We start from the raw sequence: 25,223 nt of genomic DNA, 5'->3' as shown, positions 1-25,223 counted from the left end.
CAGTATGACAGTTTCTTAAAATAAAAGTCTGGATTTTCTTCTGTTTAACATGACACATGCTCTGTGTAGCTCCAGATATGCTTCGATTCTTTCATTTCTGAAATGAATAAGACTTTATGCTCTCCATAGATACTGTAATTCATAAACCATCAGGTGAGCTGTGACCATTAGGGTCACTGTTATTTCCGTACTGTAAAGGAAAACAACCCACTCTGCAAGATGACATGTAATAGGCAGTTACCTGATTTGGTAACCTCACGCTTAAGCTGAAATATTCATGCAGCTTCTCAGGTATTATCTCACAGGAACACATGCATAAAGGCTCCTTAATGTTGTACTTTCGTCTTTTCTCTTTGCACAGGCAGTTACTTTATTGTATGCATTTACTGACTCTTTTTTGGGGGGAGTAAATTTGTGACTTGGGGAACTACAAGCAATTACTCCAAGATAAACAGCATTATGAATAATGGAGGCATTTCCCTGATAACTAACACACGCACAAAGGCTGAAATTATACTCTGATTATAGAAAAGTCTGGAGAAAGTTTGTTAGGATGGACTGGAAAAGACATAACAAGGAAATGGCAATTTCCAAGGAGAAAGAAAAATAAGACACCCTCCAAAAACTCATTTCAAATGGCTCCAGTCTCATTTTTAAAAAAAGAACTACAGTAGGTCCAGTGCTTTGACCATGTCACAAAGCCTCATCAATCATTTGGCTTTGCGGCGCCTGCTTTTTGGCCAATAATAAATCTGGGGAGCAGTGATGTCTCTGTCTATTACCGGCACTTTATGAATCCTAGTTCTGTCTTCAGCACCAGTACCCCCCACTGATGACCCACACACTGTCTGGCCTTGGGAGGAGGGGAAAAGTGGGGGTGGGGTGGGGGGACTGAATAATCAACGTGCTGACTTAAAGTGTGGCTCCCTCAAGCACAACCTCCGGGCTTGGGCAACTGCAGTGCACCAACCTCATTTCCTGCTCTGCTGCTTCACAAATGGCTCCTGGAAGCTGAACCAAAACCAAGGATGGAGATGCACTGATGGCAATAATAGCCTCATGATTAGAGCAGGCAAAGGTCCAGTACAGTGTGCAGACTCTCCCTGTGCTTCAGTCCTCACTATTTCACCAGTTTAGAAACATACAAAGGAAAACAACTCAGGGATGATTTTCATTTACTGCTTTATATGAAATCTTTCATGGTGAGAAGAGTCCTTGTGATTTTTATACAACTTGGTAATTTTGCCCATTTCCTCTGATATTAGCTAATTAACAGTACTGTTTTATGTTCACCAGGTACATGGTAAAACATTTCAGCAACTATTATCTGTATTGTCATGAAGCTAAAGCACGAACTGTCACAAAATACCAACATTTACTGTCACAATCATCCGACTTTGATTAGTTCCTACAGCAAGCCAAAAATATTTACTCAGCCAAAACGCATAGCGAAGGATGTTTTGTGGATATGACATTTTCACTCATGGTTACTGGGCAATGGATCAAAAAAATGGCGATGCTGTGACTATTAGGTTGATATTTTTGAATGCATTGCTTAAAACTGCAGCAACTGTCAAATGAAATAGTCTGACTTAAACTCAGCTTATCATCAAACATCATTTTGAGGACAGATTTTGTCCAATCAAACTTACAGACCCATGGTATTACAGTAGCATTAGTGAGAGATTCTGATTATAAAATGTTAGTGTGCTAACCACAGACAGTAAACAGGGACATAAGCGTCATGATTTCAATCACCGCTAAAGTAGTAAATATAACACAAATTTAACCTCATATATACAAATTAATGTTAGTATTATCAGTATTATTTTTTACATTTCATCAGAAGTTTCACTAAACACTCTATTTAAAAAAATAGACATTTCTGGCAATTTTTTAAGCTTAGGGCTTCAAATCTTTAATCCATATAACTTGAAAGTAGCAATTTAGCCCATAAAGTCACCAGGTTAATGTTTGTCATAGCAAAAGAGACCTGAGGTCATTTTTCCTAAATATATAACCAGAAGTCCTTTTGCAACCAGAGGAGTGGTGCTCTGCTGGGAGGTTTAAGGCGCTTGTGCTTCAGTTTTTGAACTTGGAAGCTATGTTCAGGTTTTTATACTTTCTATTATGCTATCAAGCTGGTGCAAGATGTAAATAAGGTCATGTTAGTACAGCATCATTCTTATTTGAAATGCTGCACATACTTCAGAAGAACTAAAGACACATACTGGAAAAATATCCAATGAATAAATAATGCAGATTTCATTGATGCTTATCTATCTATTTGGTTTCTTCTGTATATTCAAGCACAGGCTGAAGTGGGACCATCCCCCTTTTTGCCAATGTCCAAATTGGATGAGGGTCAAGATGGACTGACTTGAATTTATAAAGCTTTGTCTTCTGCTTCATGGAGGCAAAGCTGCCTTCTTCACCACAAGAGTCCAGTAAAATGAGCACATTGCTACTAACACTGGTCTAACAAACCTCACACTCTACCTTCTACCATCATTTGTGAATAAGACATAAACTCCTCTGGTAATCCAAAAGGATACTGGCCTTAAAATTGGAGATTTGACTCTCAACCTGGCTGCTTGACTTTCAGATGTAAACACCTTGGCGAAGATTACCATCTGATTTTGGCACACACTGACGAATTTGAGATTCCTAAAGTTGACATCCTAGCGGCACCTTGAGATCCTGCATGCAGGGTCAGAAATAGAGTCCACCACACACTGAAAATATAATGGACCAACACAGCTCTCACTTTGGTAACATAAGCACCTAATGGCTTGAAGTACCACACCATTACCTTGTACTCACATATAAGCACATAGAGGTTTCCCTGGGATACAAGGCTATAGGACTTCTTCAAGGGAAAGACAAACAGTCCGGACTTGTTTAGCCTTAGGTTGCTTTCATAGAGGGCTTCACAGTGTGTTTCTCATTCACCCATTCACACTCTTACAAACGAACAAAACTCTATAATCTGAATAGCTAAATGCCCAGGACCCCCTCGAAAAGAAACCCCATGAAGCCTAACGAGCATTGGTCCTCTTGAATCTGAGGCTTGACATTTGAGAAAACAAACATACAGCGAACTGAAAACTACAAGAATTAGATTGTTCTTTGATTTAAACGATTTTTTCCCATATTAAAACATTCACATCACTCTTATAAAATTATATGTCCAACACACACACACACACACACAAACGAGCGTAGGTTGTGTAACAACTTACTGCAAAGGGTTTAACAAAAATCCCTCCTTGCCAAATACCACATATGAAATATTGGACGAGAACCCACGTGCCCAGAGCAAAATGTGTTACGTGTTACATAAGCGGTTAATAGGCTTAATTTCCTGACAGGTAACCTACATACTGCTCTGCTGCACTCTGAGTCGCTAGTCTCTACACCATGAAGCATCATCCTTTCGCACTGATGCTGCGCTGACGAGATAGCTCATCTCATGACACACATAAGATGGCTGCATGATGGCTGAATAATCCTTTCTGCATACAGTATGGAACTGCGCATCCGTCTAGTTTGATCCGACACCTGATTTTTTTTCAGTCAGTTTAGGTCCTGCGTGTTTTGTAAAAGCAGAAATATTACCTTAATTTTCCAACAAAAAGGAAAAAGTCTCTGGAACAGGGTTTAAGAAACAGAGAGTCTTACCTGAAATGAAAGAAGCTGCTTTCAGACATGTCTTCAGTCCTCCTTTACAGGCAGATCATTTGTGAAATGTTTTGGGATTCATAGCAGTGCAAGGGTTGAGAACAATTATGTTGTTGAAAATGAAGTGCCACTTGCAAGCAAGTCATTCAGCTTTGTCTGCTCTAGCCCACTCATTAAACTCTGGAATATTATAGATATCGCTGCATTGTGATTTATTCATTTATTTTGGTGTTATGTAGAAATAATGAATATTGTGCAGTATATGAAAGCAAAGTAGTGATTGGATAATCACAATAAACACTTAAACGTTTGGTTAGAACAAGTTTTCTTGAACATTACACAGCTTTAGTGACTTGACGTCACACTACAAAGAAAACTGAAGCATAAATGTTCATAAAGATTGGGCTCAATTTCTCCCTTTTATGCCTTTTCTAGAGCATGCTGCTTTAAAAGCAGCCATAAACATTTGTGTGGCCTCAAACCTCTGTTCATGATATGCTGGCCTGAAGGACAAGCAAGAATTCATTAGGTCTGATTGACTGACTGATAAAGATATTGATAAGTCCCGTCTCACTCTTTGTATGTCGAATGTAGGAATCGATACCACTCTCATGATATTGGTAGCCGTTAGTGTTGCACCACCATTTTGTCTTAGTGTTTTGTTGCTTTATCCTTCAAGCTTCTATTCCGAAGCCACAGAAATGTAAATGTTTATGTAAATATCTTGAATTTCCTGTCTATTCCTGTCTATTCAGCTTTGAATAGCGCTATATATAGCACTATATAGTATAGCGCTATATGAAATCCAATCCATTATTATTATTATTATTATTCATTGACCTACATAGGCCCAATGTCTCCGTCCACCTATTTTGTGCACTGCTGCTAAAGTAATTAGTAGAAACAGTGTCACAGTGTCCCATTGTCCCTTCATTCGCTGTACTAATCACATGGACATACTTGAAAATGCTGAGTGGAATAATGGTAGGACACAATCAAGGGAAATCAGAGATCACTTCAAGGAGATTTAAGGAGTGACACTCTGATTGTTGATGCCTCTGTCATGCAGATCAGTGGATGCCTGGCTGGGTCTGCAGCACCCGAGTCGACTCTGTCTGTGAAGACTGATTGAATAAGGCTACTGATGAGGCTATTGTGACTGTGGGTACGTGGTGTGAATGCATGACAGGCCCATGGCTGGCGTCAATGACTGGCTTCCATTGTGGCAAACCACTGGGCTGTGACTTACCCAGCTGTGGTGCACACATATCACGAAGCACTGAAATGAGTATTGGGATTGTCCAGTTGATAGAAAGATCATTAGGCAATCATTGCTACAATATACATGCGCGCTGCTCAATTTGGGCAACCTTTGTTCAGCTGACCTGAAAACCTTGCTCATTATAACATTAATGTGCATAGTCTGGGACACTTTTACTGCTAGGGGTCACATGAAATTAGACAATCTCTACTCGCAACTCTCTTTCTTTTGCTGTCATGCAGGCAAGCACACCATGAAAACCGGGGAAGTGCAGCATATCCTCAACATATATAGCTAATCTGAGTATAGAGTATCTCATGAGCTTTGTGAATGGATTTATTGTAGGATGTGAATTGGATGAATGACAGTCTATTTATAGCTGCCTTTGATATTCAGATATTTAATTCTCATTTAGATCTCCTTAATTGGAAACCGTAACACAGTATTTCTTTGAGACATTAGCACCCTTTGCAGCTCTACAAATGCTAATTCGAGCTATTCGCAGAAAGCTAATTATGTTGAACTATTAGTTTTCTATAAATATGTATAGGACCTTTACCACAGTGTGTATACTGGAAGGGTTGGATAGATATCAATTTCAATTACCCAATACTTGGGTAAACTTACAGGCAATTATGGCTTACAGGCTAGCAACCATAATAATCAAAAGGTTTTGGTACAGCACTTTGTGACTGATTTCACTAAACGGAAGCATAAAGTTTGTGTGTGGGCCTTTAAAGTTTGTAGTTGAGTAAATACATTTATGCTTTTTTGACAGTACAGGTGTTAAATATATTATTTTCAACTTCTAATGACTAAATTAGATTTTTGTCCAGTGAACTACAGCAAACTGAACTAGAATAGAGATATTTCTTTCAAACAACCCCAACCCTTATATTTAAAAATATCTCTAATAAATAAAACTAAGGGTATGTGTATGGAAAACACAGTCATTAAAAAGTATTCCTACATTAAATATAATGTGGTCATAAATGACTGATTTTAGCCATTTTGTTTCACCATGAACACCGTGGTGAAACAAAAAGGGGAGAATATATTAAAGGGTTAAAGGCTGACTTCATGACAGCACTAAATAAAAAATTAAGGAATCACTAGTTATTTTGATTTAATGTGTGGGGGACCTGAAAATCTCTAGAAAATTTCAAGTCAAATAAACCAATAAGCTAAATGCAAGAAAAACACTGTCATCCCCAGAGGCATGGTTAAAAATTCTGTGGCCCAGGAATTTCAGTAAGTGCATTAAATAAAGTACACGCTGTGAACGATAAACAGATTTTGACCACGCTGTTTGCCCACTCCACTGTCATCCCACATTAGAAAAACCGGCAGGGGTTCATGACCCTGTGCTGAACAGTCCCAGCCATGACTCACCATCAAAACAGAGTTTGTCCTGTTCACCGGTAGAGAGGAGTTGTATAACTTGGTGATGCAAATGCCCCGCTTTGCGCTTCAGTATTCATATCTCTCTATCAACAATTCTGTCTGTGATTTGGGGAGTTTTTGTTATAGCATCCCTTTAAGCCCTGGTAAAAGTTTACTTGTTATATAAAGGATGACATCCAGAGAAAAAAGTTCTGATTTAACTTATAGCTACACTCCCATTTTACCTGTCACAAATGCCTAACATTAAAAGGCTTAAAAATATATCTATATGGCCTGGTTCTCCATCCAACTGCATATTGGAGCTTCATAAGAAGCTATGAAATTCAAGTATTTTAGTAATCTGTTATTTTGCACTAATTAGCTGATATGTGTGTCTGTTCATTGCGTGCATACAGTTTTGACACTGTTGCTGCCAACAGTCGAGATGTCAATATCCCGCTCTATCGCATCCCAAGGGTGCTCTACTGGACTGAGATCTGGTGTCTGTGCCTGAGGCCATTTTACTGCAGTGAATTCATTGACATGTTCAGGAAACCACTTTGAGATGAGATGAGCTTGTGACATGGTGTGTTGTCCTGCTCATCAGAAGATGGCTACACTTTGGTCATAAAGGGATGGACATGGTCAGCAAATGCTGCCATCTTTACTAGACTTATACAGTCCCACTCAAATATGGGTACATATACTTCTCAAGATATGATCACATACATATGAAAAATAGCTATAACAGCAACAGATAGCAAGAATGCTAGTTGTCCTTAAAATCTTTCATTATTTACAGTTTTATATCCTGTGAATCCATAAAGGGAACATGCAATGTGTGAAAACAGACAGACTGGAAAAACCAGCACTGTGAAATTAACATGTGTTATCATAACAAAGGTCAAGTTGAAGGAAAGATCCGCTGCTGCTAATATGATAAAAATCCCTCCTCCATGAAAAACTGCAAACACTCAGAGAAATACCAGAGATGCTGTATGTTACACACGTCTTTCTTTCATTGCCTTTTCTGACTGGCTTTCTACTGTCATCATGAAAGACACTCGCATTTCCCTCTTGGCTAAACCTCACATCTGTCTGTGTTTCCAGATAATACGACAGCTCTGATCAGCGGTTAATGGCCAGTGGCATTTTAGTCATTTCACTCCTCCGCTTTCTTCTTCTTCTTTTAAAATAATCTACGCATTTTTTCCCTATCATTAAACCCCAAAAGACCCAGAGGACCTGCAAATGAATCACTCATGCTGAAATACATCTGGGGACAAACAGCCACCGCTGAGATGATGCTGATTCGTGTGGCGTTTGGATGAAATCCAAGCTCGTCTCTGAAACATATTGTGATGCATTCACTGTCTAAGTTATTTGTCTGCATGTACCCAGTCCCCTTCAAGTGATTTTTTTTTCCTTTTTTTGGCCCAAAGATGTCTGCTTTGCCCTGCGTCACTGGATGAATAACCAACAGGATTTGAGGGTGGGGTTGGGGTTCCTTCAAGCTGTCATTTTGCGTGTTCTTCTACGTCACAAGCCATCACCTCTTAACACCAGTTTCTATGGAGAAGAGGGGAAAAATAGTTTTTTCTGTTTATCTTTTTCCTTTATACAAGAATACAGATTAACAAAATGTCCACTGTTTTGTGCAACCGCTATCACAAAAATGTGTACAGTTAGTCAGATATTAAAAGAACCTACAGCATATAACCATTCATCATTTTTTTCACCCCCCTGTCTGTCTGAGGACACCTAAGGGGTACAAACTAAAAAAAACACAGAGTTGCTCTGACCCTGAAAATAGAGGTCACACAAGCTTTATATATTCCATTCAGTGCAAAGAGGCAGAGCCATGGGGGCTTGCCACACAGAAACAGTCCATTTTAAATGTCCTGCAAACACCGACATATATCATAGATGTTCCGCATATGTTGCGACTGAATACTGCCATCCCATTTCTTCAGGAAATAAACGAGCTTGAGGCAACATCATGACTATGTCAGCATGATGTCCTCACAGTCCCATCCCTTCAGCACCCACTGGCTACATCGAAGGGGCTGTCTTTGCCCAAAATGCATTGAGAAAGGGGAAGATGAGGTTTTGCTTTATAAGGCCAAGCCTGCTGGATTCCCTCAGAATACATTATGCCCCCCTCTGCGCTTTTAAGCTTGCGAGACTATTATCCAGCAGCTCCCAGTAAGTTCTTATCAGTGGCAGCCAGATGGAGAGCGCACCAGCAATACCTCAAGACTTGTTGATCGAGCAGTGCTGCCAGAAAGGCCGTCATTGTGGAGCAGTTCTGTGGTTTGAGATTAGCATCTTGGCTTTTTTTCCCCCTCTACATTTTATAATTGCCAAGAGAGGTCTCGTTAATGATCGTTCATTGGTTGGATTTATTTGTCATCATGGACAGCCTGAAGGAGAAGAAAACACTGGCCTTGCATTTTGTATGGTGTCCTTTTTAAAGCATTGGTCCATGTTGTCTTGTCCGCACCTCCACATATTTGGCTTAATAATGGGATGTCACACATGTCCTAATAACCCATCAAATGTAATCTAATCAACTGCAGTATGAGAAGATGTTCACCTAAGGGCTGTCTGCATGATAGGTTTGGTCACACAGACACCAGTACACACTGTCCTCTAGTGCTTCTTACCACTAGTGACAAAGCATCCACGAGATGTCCTGCAGTAAAAAAAGATTAGACATAAAAGCGAGCAGAGCAGAAATAAGCCCAACATGCAATCAAAAATATGATTGCATGTTGACATAAACTGATGCTGACTGCTCCACCGGCACGCCATGTCACTGCAGAGAAAAGCACAAGAATAGGCATCCACCAGTGCGCAGTCTCTGGTCTCTACCTCAATTCTACCGAAGGGGTAAATACCCACAATGCACTACTTGATGCTTTTGTACTGAGTCCGCGTCACAATGGTGCTCTGACCCACTTTTTCAGCAGCCGGCAGGTTATTTTAGGATTTCATTAGCGGGAACATCAAGGGCAAATGAAAGGTGAAGAAGCTCGTACCCGCAGTCAAACAAACTATCATGTTCTTTTTTTAATGGAATTGGTTTGAGCGTCTGTCCTGTTTTGTGTGCAGCCTGGCTGGCAAAAGAATTGCAACCACATTTCAACCAGGTTAAAATGCAGAACTGAGTAACTCTGATGACAAGCGACGAGTTGTCAGTTATGGTTACATGTCTTCAGGGAGAACGTGTCACCGCTCCTCCTCAAAAGCACCAGACACCACCTGGAGACAAACTGAGTAAATAAATACATTATAAATACAATCTTAAACTTAAATAACAGATTTTAGTCTGTTTTTTCTATCAAGAAAAATAGTTCTGATCTAAAAAGGCATAACGATTTTCTTTTCTTTTTTACTCTTTTAGGAAATTTGCTGTCATGTTGAATCTTTTCAACTGCTGAACTCCTCATTAATGCAAATATCTAACTAGCCAATCATATGGCAGCATCTTGGTGCATTTAGGCATGCAGACATGGTCGAGACAGTCTCCTGACATTTAAACCAAGATGAGGAAGAAAGTGCTTTGAGGTGAGAAGAAGGCAACAATAACCACACATTACAACTGAGGTATGCAGAAGAGCCTCTCTTCTGGTTTCATAACACATGAAACTTTGAAGCAGATGGGCTACAGTTACAGAAGACCACACCAAGTATCACTCCTGTCCATTTCTGCTGCATAAGCAACATAAAAGCATGGATCCTTCTCGTCTTATACGTTGGGTCATGGGGTTGGTGGTGTAATTGTGTGAGGGATATTTTCCTGGCACACTTTCAGCTCCTTAGTACCAACTCAGGTTCAGGGTTTTCTAGAACATGGCAATGAGTTCACTGTACTCAAACACTCCAAGCAAAAAACCAAATTGTAAGAACGGCACATCATGGTTTTAAATAAAGTTTATCTGCTAGGGTTTTTCTTTCAATATGAATACAAGATATATTTTGTTTGTTCTTATGACAGAGTGGATTATAAAAACATAACAGGGTCTCAATGGCAAAAGTTAAAAGTGGTGCAAACAGAGAAAACTAGTCTTTACATGCAAGACCCATGAACTGGGTGTTATGCACAAGCTGGTACTCATTTTCATCAGATTATCATAGCACATCATTTAAAATCTGTTGAGACCTTCAAACAATAGGCCCGGCACAATACGTTACTCAACATCTCACAATAATCTCAGTAATTATGATACTGATATTAAACTCGCTGTTTTCAAACCCTATTTTCACCAGTCTGAGTGCTTTAGCTCCATTACAAGCCTCGTAATCCTTTATATAACATGTCTGAGGCATTTATTATGCAGCAGGTCTGAAACACCCCACCATTATAACAACAAAACATAACCCCGGCCCATTTGAACTCGCCAGTTCAAACACATTTTACTTGCACCATTAAGACTGTGATTGGTGGTTATTACAAGCTACTCTCTGTCAGAACGTCCAGATGCTCTTTTTGTCAAGGTCAGGATTATTGGAGGTGGACAGGGGAGGAGGCGGGGGTTTAAATTTGTACCCATCAGGCACTTGGAGCCTCCGCAGTGACGTGGCACCTGCAACCAGAAAAAGGCACAAAATGGAGTCCCAGCTGGCCTCACATGAGTGTGAGTCAAAGAGCCGGGGGAGGAATGGAGAATGCTTCAGGCTCGATTAGTCCCACATCGTATTTCCATCTTCTGCTCTGAGCTCTGTCACCCCGAGTCATTAGCACCAAATTCACAGTTGCCATTCTGCAGCATTAGCTGCTGCACGATGCGCCCTGTTTTTTGCTTTTTTTAGAAAAGTGCTGATCAACTGTGGAGGCAAAAAAGATATAGTCATCTACCTCAACAACATCGTGCACCTTACTCGCTCTCTGCAGAAAAGCTGCCTTTACACCTCATCTCAGTGATGAGAGAGAGCAGAAGTGACATTGGCATGCCTCAGGAGGTGGGAAGAGAAGAGTGCTGGCAGGAGATACACCCACCCTTTTCCACCTTATGCGTCTGAGCAGACCAGCATGCACCTGTCCCTTCTGGCTGTACACAGCCTGAGAGAAACTTCGCTCGCGATTGCCTCCACTGTCATGAAATATCCCTATGCTGTCCAACCTTTGGACGGGGATAAAAAGACATAAAGAAAAGGATAAAAAGAGATGGAGGCAGCAACACATAATGGGAAATGACTGAATCTGTGCATAACAGAAGAGGGAGGATGCTGGGAGGGAGGAGGGATGTGAACGATAAGCAGATAGCGGGCGTGAGAATGGGAGTGACAGTGACAGAGTCCAATGCAAAGATAAACAGCCTGGGTGCAGCCCCTGTAATGGCTTTGCACAAGTAATTTGTCACTCCATGTGAAAAGCAAACAGCAGGAAAGGCAATGGCAACACTTTGCACTGACACTTAAGATTGGCCAAGGATGTCTTACCCATCTGTGTACAAAACTGGCTCGGCCCATTCCTCAAGAGCGAGAAAACACCTTGAAAACGTCCAGCCGCATTTCAGTTGATGAGATTATGTCAGGTTCATTATTTTAACTGGGTTTAAATAATTCTGCCTCCCTAGAAATACAGATTTAATACCTCTATGAAACATCATGTACAATAGGAGTCAGAGCTTCTTGGTACAAACTTCTTTAGACATGAACAGAAATATAACTTAAGTGAAATCTGTAGTGTTTTAATTCCTTCTTTAAAGGCAGTTTTTATATCACTTGTAGTATATGAAACTCTACATAATGAAACATATTTTTTACATCTTTAAAAGGCTTGAAAATGGAAATTAACCAGCCACCATTTTGAAGTAAATGACAAGCGATATAAGCTGTAAACATAATTTAGCATGTGAGCACTGCCATCTTGTGGCCGTTTCCATTACTACATGCATAAGGAAAAAATATTTGCATCAATAAAAAGCAGGTGCCGACATTTTTCATTATAAATGAGAATATTAAAAACATTCCTGAGCCATTGAGGCATCAAGCATAAAGAAATGGGGAAAAAACAATGCTGTGCAAGTCATTCAAATCCAGCAGTTCAGACTGAAACAAACACTCAAACAAACAAAGAACAGAATTTTGTGAAGGCATTATGCACCATCTCAATATATTATCACACTAACCATCAACCTATTAAAATGCTCTCTGCAGGACCACCTAGCTGCGGCAGGTGAGAATGCAACAACCTTGACCTTTTCCCCGAGATGGGCAGAAGCTCGCCGTTGGCTTTCATCTGGTCTATTTTCCTGGACAGGTCAGTGTCGCTGTCGATGACCAAAGTGCACCTTTGGGCGTAGCTCACCAGAGTCTCTTCCCCTTGGCGAAAATTGCCAACCAAGGAGACCATGTCTTTACCCGCCAGGTGGAGCTCGGCAATTGATGCCGTGTTGGCGATGGTGTTCCGGTCGATTCCAAGATGGCGGAACGCTTCGCTCATGCTTTTCTTCTTGATGAAAGCGGACAGGACTTGTTTGTAGCGGTGAATGACGTACTGGACTCCGGTGGCTTGTGGAAATAAATGACAGGTTATGAAATATATGAGTTGCTGTTGCTTTTTATTAAGTTTTAGTAACAATCTCAACTCTCATTGGACATGCATACAAATAATTCAAGCATATAGTTTCAGCCTTTCAATTTATATTTAAAGATTTTATTTGGAAACAGGGAAATCATGTAATTCACTGTAACATTTGTTTATTTATTCCTATGAATTTTAGCATTGCTTTTAGGATTCACTAAGCCTTCAGCTGCTAATATCCACAAATAAATCTTACCACTCTTAATTCTGTTACTGATGCACTGATACCACCTTTGGGTACTTAACTATACTTTGTAATATTACATGACGTTGAAAATGTCACCTGAAGACCCAAAGAATTAATTTTCAGTTAATGTCCTTTTTAATAAGTCATACACCTACAGTAAGACTGCAGCTGTCTTATGGTGATAGGTGGGAAAACACATCAAACTTGTGTTTTATAACAGCAGCTAATTATCTGTAGTGTTGTCTTTATGAAAGTGTGGTTATTATGCAGAACTTGCTGACTGCTTTTCATCTGCCTGCTCAACCAACCAGTTACTGCTGCCTTAAAACGGTGATGTTGGAACAAGACTTAGGCCTGATTCAGACCTAAGTGAATCTTTCTGGAGTCTACAATGTTGCCTATTTAAGTGCCAATGACTGTGCTGGCATTTATGCTTGTGTGTTATATTACGTGTTAATTACTAAGTGATCACTTCACTGTGTTTTATATGTGGTGACAGCTGACAGAAACATGTAAAATACTAGGACTTTTTTCTTCTCCTGGGTCCCTGCTCTTTGTCGTGGTCCGTTTTTTTCGGGGGCAAATACATCTATCCCTCAAGTTTTTTGCCACCTCTTTGTACATTCCCTCACTTACATTCAGGAACTCCAGGAACCAGCTGACATTTATGAGTCCTTATATTGATGCTATGATTATTAATCCTTAGTTTCAGACAATGATTGTTATTCTGCCACTGAGAAATTCAAAAACTGTGCACGAAAAAGGAGCTGGAAATGCATAAAAGCAATCGATGGTACAGGATGGGCCAATCACAATAGTCACCGACTGCATCGACCTGATGTGTTGTTACATTTCGAGGGTGGTGCACGTCAGGTTAAGTCGTGAGTTACGGCATACGGTTTTACAGGAGTTTGTGGTTATGACGTAGCTACAAGTAGATTTCCCACTGAAGCATAAATCCCCAGTTACAAGAATACATACAGCACATGAGTGAAGCATAAGACCAATGAGTACTGATTATACTGATGCATCGCTAAATTTTAGTCAAACTCAACACAAGACAGAATTGTTACCTCGTTTCCTGCTGTAGTCCCTCCCTTTCTTTGATCTTTTCTTATCCTTGTGGTGTTTCTTGCGTCTGTGTTCACTAGATGCTGCAGACACTTCCGATGAGTCGGATGCCTCAGAGCCGCTGTCGCTGCTGGTGGAGGAACTAGAAGAAGCTCTTTCTCTCTTTCGAGATTTATTTTCTGAATGCTGCACTCTGCTCAGCTTGGGAGCTGAAAAAAGACCCAAAAAAAGCGTATAAGAGACAGTATGATAAATAACTTTCTGTGTAAGATAATATTATACAGTATATGCTGTATACTTAAGTAGTGTTATAGTAACATCAAAGTTGACCTGGGCAGTTCTACCTACCAAAACATACTGTCGATCTAACACCTAGCTGGCTAAAAGACCCCATCTAACATCATTCACAGCTAGTAACAATTGAAGCAAAGCAACATTATTCAGCATAATATAGCAATATAGGATCAACTTAAATAAATGTATTTATTTAATTAAAAACAACAGTTTATTTAAGATGCTTTATACAGTAAAGATACTTCAATATTATAGAGAAAACCTCAACAATTATCTGATCCTCATATGAGCAGCAGGTGACGATGGCTAATGATGGAACCACAGGGGAACAGGGGAACAGCTAAGAGGCAGTGGGGCAAAGTATGTGCATAAATTTCACATCTTTTATGTTTTTTAAATGTAGTTCTTCAAGTAAAATAACTATAGACAATATAGAGGCAAGTGAAAGTTTTAGGATAGGCCTCATAAAAAAAAGGCCTGTAGTACAGTAAAGAAAGAGTATACTTCACTTCAGTTACTGACTTTCAGTCACAGGACTGGGGGCAGCAAACGCTGGCATGGAGCGGTTACTTGTGAGGTTTTCAATCTGGCTCCTCAGGAACTTGCGGTCCTGCATCAAATCCTCCACCTGCCTCTCGAGAGCAGCGATGCGTTCTTGTTTGCTCTCCAGCATGCACTGCAGCTTGGTGATGGTCAGCAGCACCCTCGGGGGAAGACCCTCTACTTGGGAAGCAGCTAGAAAAGACAAGACAGCCACACAAAAGAGGATTAGAAGCACACAAGTTAAACTTCTGTCATTTTTCTATCAATTTTTGTCTGTAGAAAGGATGGTGTGCTTTTCAGGCAGTCGTTTCAGTATTTGTTCAGGATGAGAAGATAAAATCAAACAAATTATTATCTATTTTCTTAACTACCAACATGTTTACATCACTGCTAAGCCAGAGGCGGATGCTGGCTCAGCTTAAAGGACCATAACCATAAAAAAGTAAACTACATGAAGCAGCAAATACTGTGAGAGCTTCCCATACCAGACATGGCACTGCTGGGTGTGTTGTCCTGAACAGCATCTGCTGATGCTCCCGTTTGAAAATTCTCCCACTTAATGATACGAAGGTCATCTTGCTCCTGCTTTAGCCAAGCAGGAGAGCTGAGGCGCTCTTTGGTCCTCACGGAGCTGGAGTCGATTTCTACACAGGGCGAATAACATGACGGCTCCTGATGCCAAACAGATGACATCTCTTCAAACCTGGATAAGGACAAGAAGTGGGTACTATGAACCAAAAAGGTCAAAGGCTAAAGGACAGAATGATGCAAGCTTTCCTATATGGATGACACCCCAGAGAGAACAGGTTTTTCACCAATCAGAAGATTGGTGGTATAAATGACACCTCACCTATACAAGCGCCCATTGTGAAGACAATGAATCTCAAAAATCACTCCTGATGCATTTATCAGTGAGCGTGATAGATTAAGTGCTTAAGCCTCAGTCACACAGTCCTTTAGACCAGCTAGCAACCCCCTGGCAACCACCTGTGATTAGGGAAAGGTGTATATTCCCCAACTATTTGGTGAGCGGGTGCTGACTGTTGCTACTGGTTTCACCTTTTGAAACATGTGGGTTGTAATGGTAAGGTAGAACTTTAATTTTGTTTTTTAAGGCAAACATTCGCAGTGTAAAGTTTGTGTTGCACATTTTAGGGTTGCATTATCCCATGGTGAGTCGTTGGTGAGTATTTTCATTTTCCATGCAAACTATGGGCAATCTGCTAGTGACCAAAGAAAGGAGGTTTTTGGTGCAGCAGCCTCTTTTGACCGATTTCATGTAGCAACAGCCAGAAACCTCCAGCAACCACCCACCAAGCAATAGGGGATCTTACAAAAAAAAGTTTTCCACTCACACATCAGAATGTAAAGATGTGATCACAGGTGCCAATATGTCTGAGCTACATTTGCTGGCTCTTGTTTTAATACGCTGTACTGTATAACGTCTGTGTTACAAAGGATATTCACATACCACATCAAAGCATTGTTCGGGGGTGAAGGACGGTACCCCGGGTGACGGTGGGGAGTTTAGCACACAATAACAGTTTTATGTGGAGGCCTTCAGTATTGGTACTAAACCTAAAACAACTTTTACTGTGTCACTGAAAATTTCAGTGTTACATTAATGCAGGAGCATAGGGGTAATGCAATATCTGGAGAAACATTGATTAAAACAACAAAGCAACTGAAGAGTTTTTTCAAAGTTGCAACAGCACTGCTCAGGAGAAGACTGAAGTGCTTCTAGGGAACCAGAATCAAGTTACAAAGTCGTTTTGACGTCACTGTAACAAGGGCTTCAACTTCTGGAAAAAATGGCAGTAATGTGGGACTCATATGTAGCCACAGAGAAGGTGTCTCATCACGTGCACTGGTCATTATTTACAAAATGTCGACACATTTTAAATTATATTTACTGGTTTTGAGAGTAGTATTCAGCAAATGTAGTACTTCCTATGCTGTTCAACGGGACCATGCTCAAATGTTAACTAGTCATTACTACAGAAAGAAACCAGAATTCTCTGATTACCAACAATCTTGAGTTTGACTCTGCAAAATCATCAGCAAATTTCTGTTTATGGAGATTTACAGGATGCCACTGTATTTGTTTTGGTTTAAGTACTATTAATGGATACGTGGACTTATGCCCTTCATCATTTTACTCGATCGTGGCTCAAGAGTTGGCAGTTCGTCTTGTAACCGGAAGGTTGCCGGTTCGAGCCCCGGCTCGGACAGTCTTGGTCGTTGTGTCCTTGGGCAAGACACTTCACCTACCGCCTACTGGTGATGGCCAGAGGGGCCGATGGTGTGATATGGCAGCCTCGCTTCTGTTAGTCTGCCCCAGGGCAGCTGTGGCTACAACTGTAGCTTGCCTCCACCAGTGTGTGAATGTGAGAGTGAATGAATAGTGGAATTGTAAAGCGCTTTGGGTGCCTAGAAAAGCGCTTTATAAATGCAATCCATTATTATCATTATTATTATTATTACTCATGTTAAAAGTGACCAAAGTTTAAAATGAAGAGGTTGGCCTATGTGCAAGTAATCCCTGTGAGCCAAGGTTCAGCCTCAGGTTTCAGACATTTTTCATTGTTGGTTCTACATGATGTCAGCAAGAGATGATACAAAATGAGAATAATTCTGTACATTCGGTCAAAAGTTAAGACAATGAAGCATCATGAGGTTTATGGACTGCCTGATGCATAACACAGTTTTAAGAATGAATCATTTAGTATTTCTTTATTGTTCAGAAAAAATAAGCAAATGTGATTTATAACTATGAAAAAAGTCAACCACCCTCTGTTCCTGCACAAAGCTACGGGTTCAAACCAAAGAATTACTCTCATGTGGTGGCTTGCATTGTTACAATGTTTACCATCAACAGCTGGCTGCAAGTAAACCTGCACCAAAGCTGTATCCATGGCAACTTGACATGATCTTGTAATTAAGCGATGTGTATCTTGTAATTAAGAGATGAAGATCTTGCAATTATGAGATATTTTTAAAAGATGCAGATCTTCTAATTATGAGATGGTACGTTAAAATTACGAGCTACAGAAGTCATAATTACGAGATAACATCACCACTTTGTGCAACGTGCTACTGAGCAAATAAAGGGTTGATGTAAAACTGAAACATGACTCAATGAGCTTTAGTACCTGAACAATGCTCACGCAGTATGACGACCCTCTACGGCCTCATTTAATGCATGGCTGGCTGCATCAAGAGCTGTCGCTCAAAATTAACATAACAAAGGCGATATTACTATCATGCTGTAGGTCATGCACAGCAGGCTTTAGTCCATATGTAGGTCTGAGGCACATAGTTTTAGCTGCAGTCAGGTTTACTCTGAGAAGAAAATAGATTTTATCTTCTAGATTCAGTTGTAAAGAAAGTACATTTTCCAGATGGTATGTAAGGATGCACCCAGTTTTAGAAGTGTTGATGACTGTATTTGTCATCTGGATGAAGGACTGAAACAACTATTATTTATTAATTAGCAATGCTTAAAATAGCTTGAAATAAACTAATAAGCAGATATAACTTTTGTATATTAAATAATGAAAGAAAATGAAATCTGTTTATGCATTATGTTCATTAAAGGAAAGATGAACAGGATATTTTATTTTGCAATTATGACCTCTGTATTTCATAATTTTGATTTACTGCCTCACAATTACAAAGAAAGGTCATCAGATGCTTGATTAGAAGTTAAATTATTATTTAATTTACCTCTATTTTAACATAACATTATGCAGGATACCTGAAGAAGTTAGCGTTTTTTAATGTAGAATGACTCATGCGGACTCTCAAGGAAAACAACCACAGGCCTCCATCAACAAATTCTTTAAATTCAAGAAAAACACAGTTGCATTTCTGATTACAGACAAAAATATACCAGTAAAATATGCCAGTTTCTGTTTCCCATCATGATCATCATAACAGATCCAGAGGTTGACAGTGAGTCTAAAACACAGAGGTGCAAAGTTTTCCACTGTGAGCTGGCTGTTACCAAACATGGGAATGGTCACACATGGACTTTGTATAGTGAGAGCAGGTGTTTAAGCTCTACATAGTTTAACATACTAACCTGAACGTATATGGCCACAATTATTGGATAAAGACTATAAACAAAGATAGATAGAAATGTGGCAGATGCACCATTTTTTAAACAGAAAAAGAAAAACAAACATGTTTGCATGAAAAAAAAAAGCAAACAAAGAAACAACACAATAAAGTTTATAAGAAGAAGAGGTCACCAGGATGGATGTTCATATTTCAGCTGGCCGAATATCTTAACCTCTACACTATTGAATTATTCACTACCGGAAACCAACAACAGTTTCTAAAGGGTAAAATTAATTTTGAGTAGAACTGATTTCAGCTTTTTGGTTCAACCCAAATAATCCTAGTTTCTCATGTGGCCCCTTGGGAAAATTACTGCCCACCCCTGGTGTAACATCACAAAAACATATATGCTAGTGTGGGCCACAGTCCTCTGGTGGGATATGAGGGTACTGCAGGTAGGCCACAAATCTATTTTCTTCTACATATCCAGTACATGTCGTGTCAGTACATGTCATGGAGGGCTGGAACCTATCCCAGCTGTAATAGCATGAGAGGCAGGTTTGACCCTAGACAGGCAGTTAATCCACTGCAGGGGCCACACTCATTTACAATAAATACATTTTTTATGTGGTTAACTGAAATTCAATCAATTAAAATCAAATTTTTATTAAATGTTTGTGTTGTTCTTCTAAAGAACTTTTGATGAAGGTTTTCTAATTTTATTTACTGGGTGGACTAAGATTTTCACATTTCAAACTATGTTCAGACATAGATGTTCAGACACCTTTCATGGATCAGGGAAGGCTGCTTGCTACATTTTCTGCCCCTGAATGAAACACTAAACAGCACTATGAGATCTTCAATCCAAATTATGAGATAATCTCTTCTGTGCTAAAACACTGAAACAAAAACGCTTAGTTAAAAGTACATGTATCATTAGTTATTGTTTTAATCAGTAGTTATTATGAATATCCACAGTGTGTCTTTTATCCTGTGTCCCTCCTGTTATCCCCCATGGGTTGCAGTAGATGGCTCCCCCTCCCTGAGGGTTGCCGGAGGTTTCTTCCTGTTAAAAGGCAGTTTTTCTTTCCCCTTGTAACTAAGTGCTTGCCTATAGGGGGCCTCTGACTGTTGTGGTTTAATTTAATCCTAATATTGTGGCGTCTTTACCTCACAATGTTTACCTTAAAGTGCCTTGAGGCAACTGTAACTGTGATTTGGTAATATATCAATCAAATTGAGCTGAATAGTATATAAATTGCAGAAATTATTCTAAATTTCACTATGTGTGACACTTCATGGTAAAAAAAACAAAACAAAACAATGTATTAGATGATGCATTAATTCTTTAAAGAATCTACCTGATGTTTTCAAAAGTAACTGCCTGCATTCACATCTGAAACACAGTAATAATGCATGAGGAATAGCGAGGAATAGCAACTTCTGAGTATCTATACATAAGAATAATGCACTAAGTACATTAATGGAACCATTAAGGTATTTTTATCCTCTATAACTGACATCACATTGATCAGAAATTGAGTGCAGTTAAATAAGTAAGTGACCCGAGTGTTAGCTTTTCATGACATCAGTGGGTTTGTGGGCCACTGGTAAATGATTGATGATTAATGATTGACAAATAAACTAAAAATAATCTGTCTGCTTTACTGCTGCAGTGAGCATTGCTTTTACCTTTGTGCAAAGGCCTCATCATTTATTAATCAAGAACCATGAGTTCATAACATATCATGCATTACTACACTCAGTAGGACATCATGAAAGAAGCACAAGTTAATCATTGATTTATTATGCCCTAATTTCTGCTTCACTACAGTGTTATGTTGTTTTTTATTTCAATTTTCTAATTTTTTGTCACTTATTAACATTAAATGTACTTTATTAGTCAGGAGAGGTTTCGTGAATCAGACACACCTTTGCTGGAAAGTTGTGGAAAAGAAACTCCAGGTGGAAAATATTTTTGAGTAGTGCAACGACCTTCGATCTAAACTGATGTATGTTTTAAGCTAAATTCTAGTGTTTACTGTCAACGACTTCTGGTAGAAGTTTCAAAAGCGGCTCAGCCTCCTCACATGCATAAAACAAATAGCTGCTTCTGCAGATAAAGAAAGCTTTGTTGACCATTTCTACTGTTGCACTTACAGTGGGATCAAATATCAGAGGCTGCCTGCAACACATGCAGACGCACACCCTGTAATTTACAAGACTTTGAAGGGTGTGCATGGCTCTGTGTTGAAACCATAAAAACTCTTCAAGGTAGGCAGAAGAGTGGGTGACAAGTTATAAAAGAAATGTAAATAACATGACTTGTGAGTTTAGACACACTTTTCTCTTTACATAATGACTTTTATGACACCAAATGAACTCAAAATTGGTTTCTATCAATCAAACTTTTCATCTGAAAGCAGCAAAGTGTAGCATGTACAATTATGCACTGAAAACCAAAATGATCTCATGTCTATTCTCAAAGCTTAGCAAGACTAAAAGGAAAGGTTTAAGATGGTAGTGAGACTTGCTATCATGTATGGTTTGGAAACAGTGGCATATGAAAAAAAGAATTTGAGGTGACGTAGCTGAAGATTTTCAAGGCTAACATTTTTACTGGGAGTAACCAGAATGGACATGTCTAGAAATGAGTGCTGCAGAAGGACGGCTCTGTTGAATGTTTTGGAGACAAAGTTCGAGAGGCAATGCTGAGATGGTTTGGACATGTGCTGAGGAGAGATAGTGGATATATTGGACAAATAATGTTGAATATTGAACTGTTGGGTAAGATAAGAGGAAGACTACAGAGAAGATTCATGGATGTAGTGAAGGAGGACATGCAGGTGGTTGGTGTGACAGCGGAGGATGCTAGGGATAGAGGGCAATGGAGGTAGATGATTTGCTATGGTAACTCCAAATGGGAGCGGCTTAAAAAGTACAGTAGAAGAAGAAGAAGAAGAAGAAGAAGAAGAAGAAGAAGATGAGGAGGAGTATTGTCAAAGCTTAAGTATTTAACTGAACTCTGAAAAGAATGTAGATACATACAATTTTCTGTTAGAAATATGAAGCTTTATTTACTGGAAGTTGGGCCAAAACTGAAGCAGAATTTCTCCTCATATCCAAGCTCTTAAAACAGTGAGGCCAAAACATTTCCCATAATGCAACAGAGCAGCACCTTTCATTTTCAGTTGTAGTACAGTAATTCTGCTTAAACACTGTATAAAATTCAACCACAAAAAAAAGAAAAAAACAATGAAATCACAACACACTGACTAAATGCAAAGCAAAAATGGTTCATCATACGTCTCCATAAATTCCTGCACCAGCAGACGCCAATCGTGAGAGACTGGAAAAATGTCATACTTTGAATTGGTTAACTTATGTAAGAAAACTGCCTTTTAATGAATGCAATATATGTATATAGTCTTTAAATCGTTGAAGGCTGGGCCAAAAAATGAAGCAGCTATGTCAAACCTACATTTCCCAGAATGCAACCAAACTGCATTTTTTGTAGTCAGAGTCCTCATTGTATAATTTTGCTCTTGCAACTTTTCTGGAAATACTAAAGTTTTGATTAAGTCTTAGCGACTTAAAGTTATGCTAAATTATGTTAAGTTGTGTCGTTCGGCCCCATTTAATACAACATAATTTAACAGGTGTTAAATGGAAGCAAATTCAAGTTCAAGTGGTTCCCATGTGGCAAAGAGTTGTTGTCTAAACCTCCTACGATCAAAACCGCTCAAGCTGAAATATTTAGGCATCATTATAGATCAGAATTAGTCATTTAAAGTGCACATTCAAAAGCCTGCATCCAAGCTAAAGCTTAAATTAAGTTTAGGAGTAAATCTTTATTCCCTGCTTCCTGGAATGATCTACAGAAGGAGCTGAAATATTGTCCGAACTGCACACAATAGCAGGAGTTTAAATCCATTTTTTTAAAGACATGGGAAAATATTTCTCTTAGCCAATTTGTAGGCTTTTGATGTTACTCTTGTTATTGCATATGGTTTAGACCTGTGTGTTCACTCCCCTCTGCTGAATGTCTTGCGATGTTTGTGGTAATTTCATCTAACCTCTTGGCCAAATCTCTCTTGAAAGAGATTTAATGTCATCTCAATGAGACTTTTACCTGGATAAATAATGAATGTATGTGTAAAATCAGCAAAATTAACACATAGAATCACAACATCGTGAAAAAATGCTAATGACACATCTGCATTAACTCCTGCATGAACTCATATTTATATATATATGTATTTACTAGGTATCTGATCTATACCAGTTATCGGTCGATAATTTTCAGTATTGCACAGCATTAGTGTAAGATTTAATGGCTGCAGCCACAAGAGAAGTAGGTGCTCCATTCCTTAATGCAGTATATCAAGATGACAGTAGTTTATCTGCTTGTGTAAACTGGAGGAAGTGGACATCACTGCTTTACTTGGTGTTTCCATGGAGATGTTGACTAACTCTTTAACAAGCTGAAGCACCAAAATACAAGTAAGTGAGTGAGTGCTGCAGTGATTAATCTAAGTCCATAAAACATATTAATATCCGTAACGTGATCCGAAGCTATTAAGAGAAAAACATGGGGCTCAACGCAGAAGCAAGACTAATGTTATTTTTTTTAACCTCTATGTTAATTACAGAAGCATAAATGTGTTTGGCAACTGTTTTAAAGATGCATATTTAGCATGAGAGAAGTTACAAACCTTATAAAACACACAAAGGTGCAACGTTTAGAAGACTACACAGGCTAACTATGTCTCCTTGCAGTGGGTTTAATTAGCTCCTACCAAGATGGATGCTAATGACTGTAATTACCAGCAAAAAAAGGGGAAAGGGGAGAAAGCAACAAAGCCGGTGAAACACGCGGGACAACGTACCTTTAAGAGAGTCCAGCGGATAAAAGTGGAGGTGATAATGTCGTCCTGTTTGTCCTGCTGTGAGCTGAAAATTCACCTGAAATAAATCACTTGGTTTGGAGGGAAATATAAACAGAGACGGGTGAGAAAATGAGAGACTACTGTAACGTGCATGTCTGGCAGAGGGGCGGAGCCATGGAGCTGCCTTCAGGTGCTCCACAGAAAGTCAAGCTTCGCGTAACTCTAACTTTGATTTCAAAACTGTGGCGCTGTCCTTTCAGAGGTATAGCCAATATAACTGGTTGCAAAGTTCTTGAAGTAACAGGAAATCATTAGTAGAACTCCATGATTATAAAAAGCAACTTCTGGATGTAACAGTTGGAGTTCCATATGTTCTATATATCCAATATGTACCTTTTGCTGATGAGTTTTACACCGGATGCCCTTCCTGACCTGTGTCTCCAGCCGGAAACAAACCAGACCTTTTACTTGCCAAGCAAATGTGTTCCAAGCATTGTTTTCTAGCCCTCTGGTAATGTATTAAATACATTGTTGGACGTTGTTAATAATTAAATAACAATGGTGTTATAATTAGTGGAACAAAGATTGAAATGGTGGCTGAATCAAATTTCTTACTAGCAGATCATAAGCTCTTTTGGAAATATAAGATATGGTAAATCAAATCTCAAAAAGCATTTTCTTTTTTGAGTCTTGCTTTATCTCAGTTATTGTTCTGAGCTATGGGATAAAGCATATGACCTTAATTTGAAAACCTTAAAAACATTATAGAAAGAGCAACTAGGATAAAAGCCAAGATGGGTTCAGGAGATCACACCAACAAATTATTTCTGAGTTTGTAAAACTTTAAGGTGTGACTGACTTGTGATCAAAATTTGATTAATCATATTCAAAGCAGTGGCCATTTGAGGCTAGCTCCAAAAGCATATTGATTGTGATACGATATCCAGAGCTAAAAAGTCGAACTTGAAATCATTAAAAATAATCTTTGGATAGTTTGGACAGTCCCTTTCAAAAGACAACATAAAAGATGGACGTTTCCAGTGTTTTTTGGAAGGATTTTATGAAAATGAGATCAATGAGATCAAAGCGAAGCAATGAGACAGAATTGAGTGAATTTACATTTCATGTCTTGCCATTTACACGCACATAGCATAAATGTATATTTTAAGTAGTTACCCAAAGTATGAAAGTAGTGAAAATGATTTTACGTTGAAACCATTTCACATTAAAATGAAAAACAATCATAAATACATTAATTTC

The 25,223-nt window shown here is 39.1% G+C and overlaps 2 protein-coding genes across 3 annotated transcripts in view; both read right to left on the bottom strand.

The window, feature by feature from the left end:
• The window catches only part of myo3a (myosin IIIA), a 71,845-nt gene extending 68,104 nt beyond the window's left edge, over nt 1-3,741 (bottom strand). Inside the window, exon 1 of the mRNA XM_025910536.1 lies at nt 3,682-3,741. Coding sequence (XP_025766321.1) covers nt 3,682-3,710 — 29 coding nt within the window. The 5' untranslated portion in view covers nt 3,711-3,741. The remainder of the gene's footprint in view (nt 1-3,681) is intronic.
• A 3,402-nt stretch (nt 3,742-7,143) lies between these two features.
• LOC102075516 (coiled-coil domain-containing protein 106) lies at nt 7,144-24,254 on the bottom strand. Of its 2 annotated transcripts, XM_005449057.4 has the most exons (6): nt 23,964-24,254; nt 15,498-15,715; nt 14,992-15,204; nt 14,178-14,384; nt 12,463-12,844; nt 7,144-7,894 (listed from the first exon to the last, which is right to left on the bottom strand). In XM_005449057.4, the coding sequence occupies exons 2-5, from the start codon at nt 15,703-15,705 to the stop codon at nt 12,465-12,467; spliced, it is 1,008 nt and encodes a 335-aa protein (XP_005449114.1). In that variant the 5' UTR covers nt 15,706-15,715; nt 23,964-24,254; the 3' UTR covers nt 7,144-7,894; nt 12,463-12,464. The 2 variants fall into 2 exon arrangements, with proteins under 2 accessions (XP_005449114.1, XP_005449115.1); XM_005449058.4 differs by lacking the exon at nt 7,144-7,894 and having other exon boundaries at nt 12,001-12,844; nt 23,964-24,252.
• Between the last annotated feature and the right edge of the window lie 969 nt (nt 24,255-25,223).

This window comes from Oreochromis niloticus, linkage group LG9 (assembly GCF_001858045.2).
Source record: "Oreochromis niloticus isolate F11D_XX linkage group LG9, O_niloticus_UMD_NMBU, whole genome shotgun sequence".
NCBI classification, from domain to species: Eukaryota; Metazoa; Chordata; class Actinopteri; order Cichliformes; family Cichlidae; genus Oreochromis; species Oreochromis niloticus.
Note: the sequence above shows the minus strand (reverse complement) of the source record. Positions and strands in the feature narration are given on the sequence as shown.

Coding starts and splice junctions, on each gene's coding strand:
- LOC102075516 (XM_005449057.4), bottom strand. CDS start 15,705: ATGTCATCTGTTTGGCATCAGGAGCCGTCATGTTATTCGCCCTGTGTA. Junction 15,205..15,497: donor ACCCAGCAGTGCCATGTCTG/GTATGGGAAGCT, acceptor TGTCTTTTCTAG/CTGCTTCCCAAGTAGAGGGT. Junction 12,845..14,177: donor GGACTACAGCAGGAAACGAG/GTAACAATTCTG, acceptor TATTTCCACAAG/CCACCGGAGTCCAGTACGTC.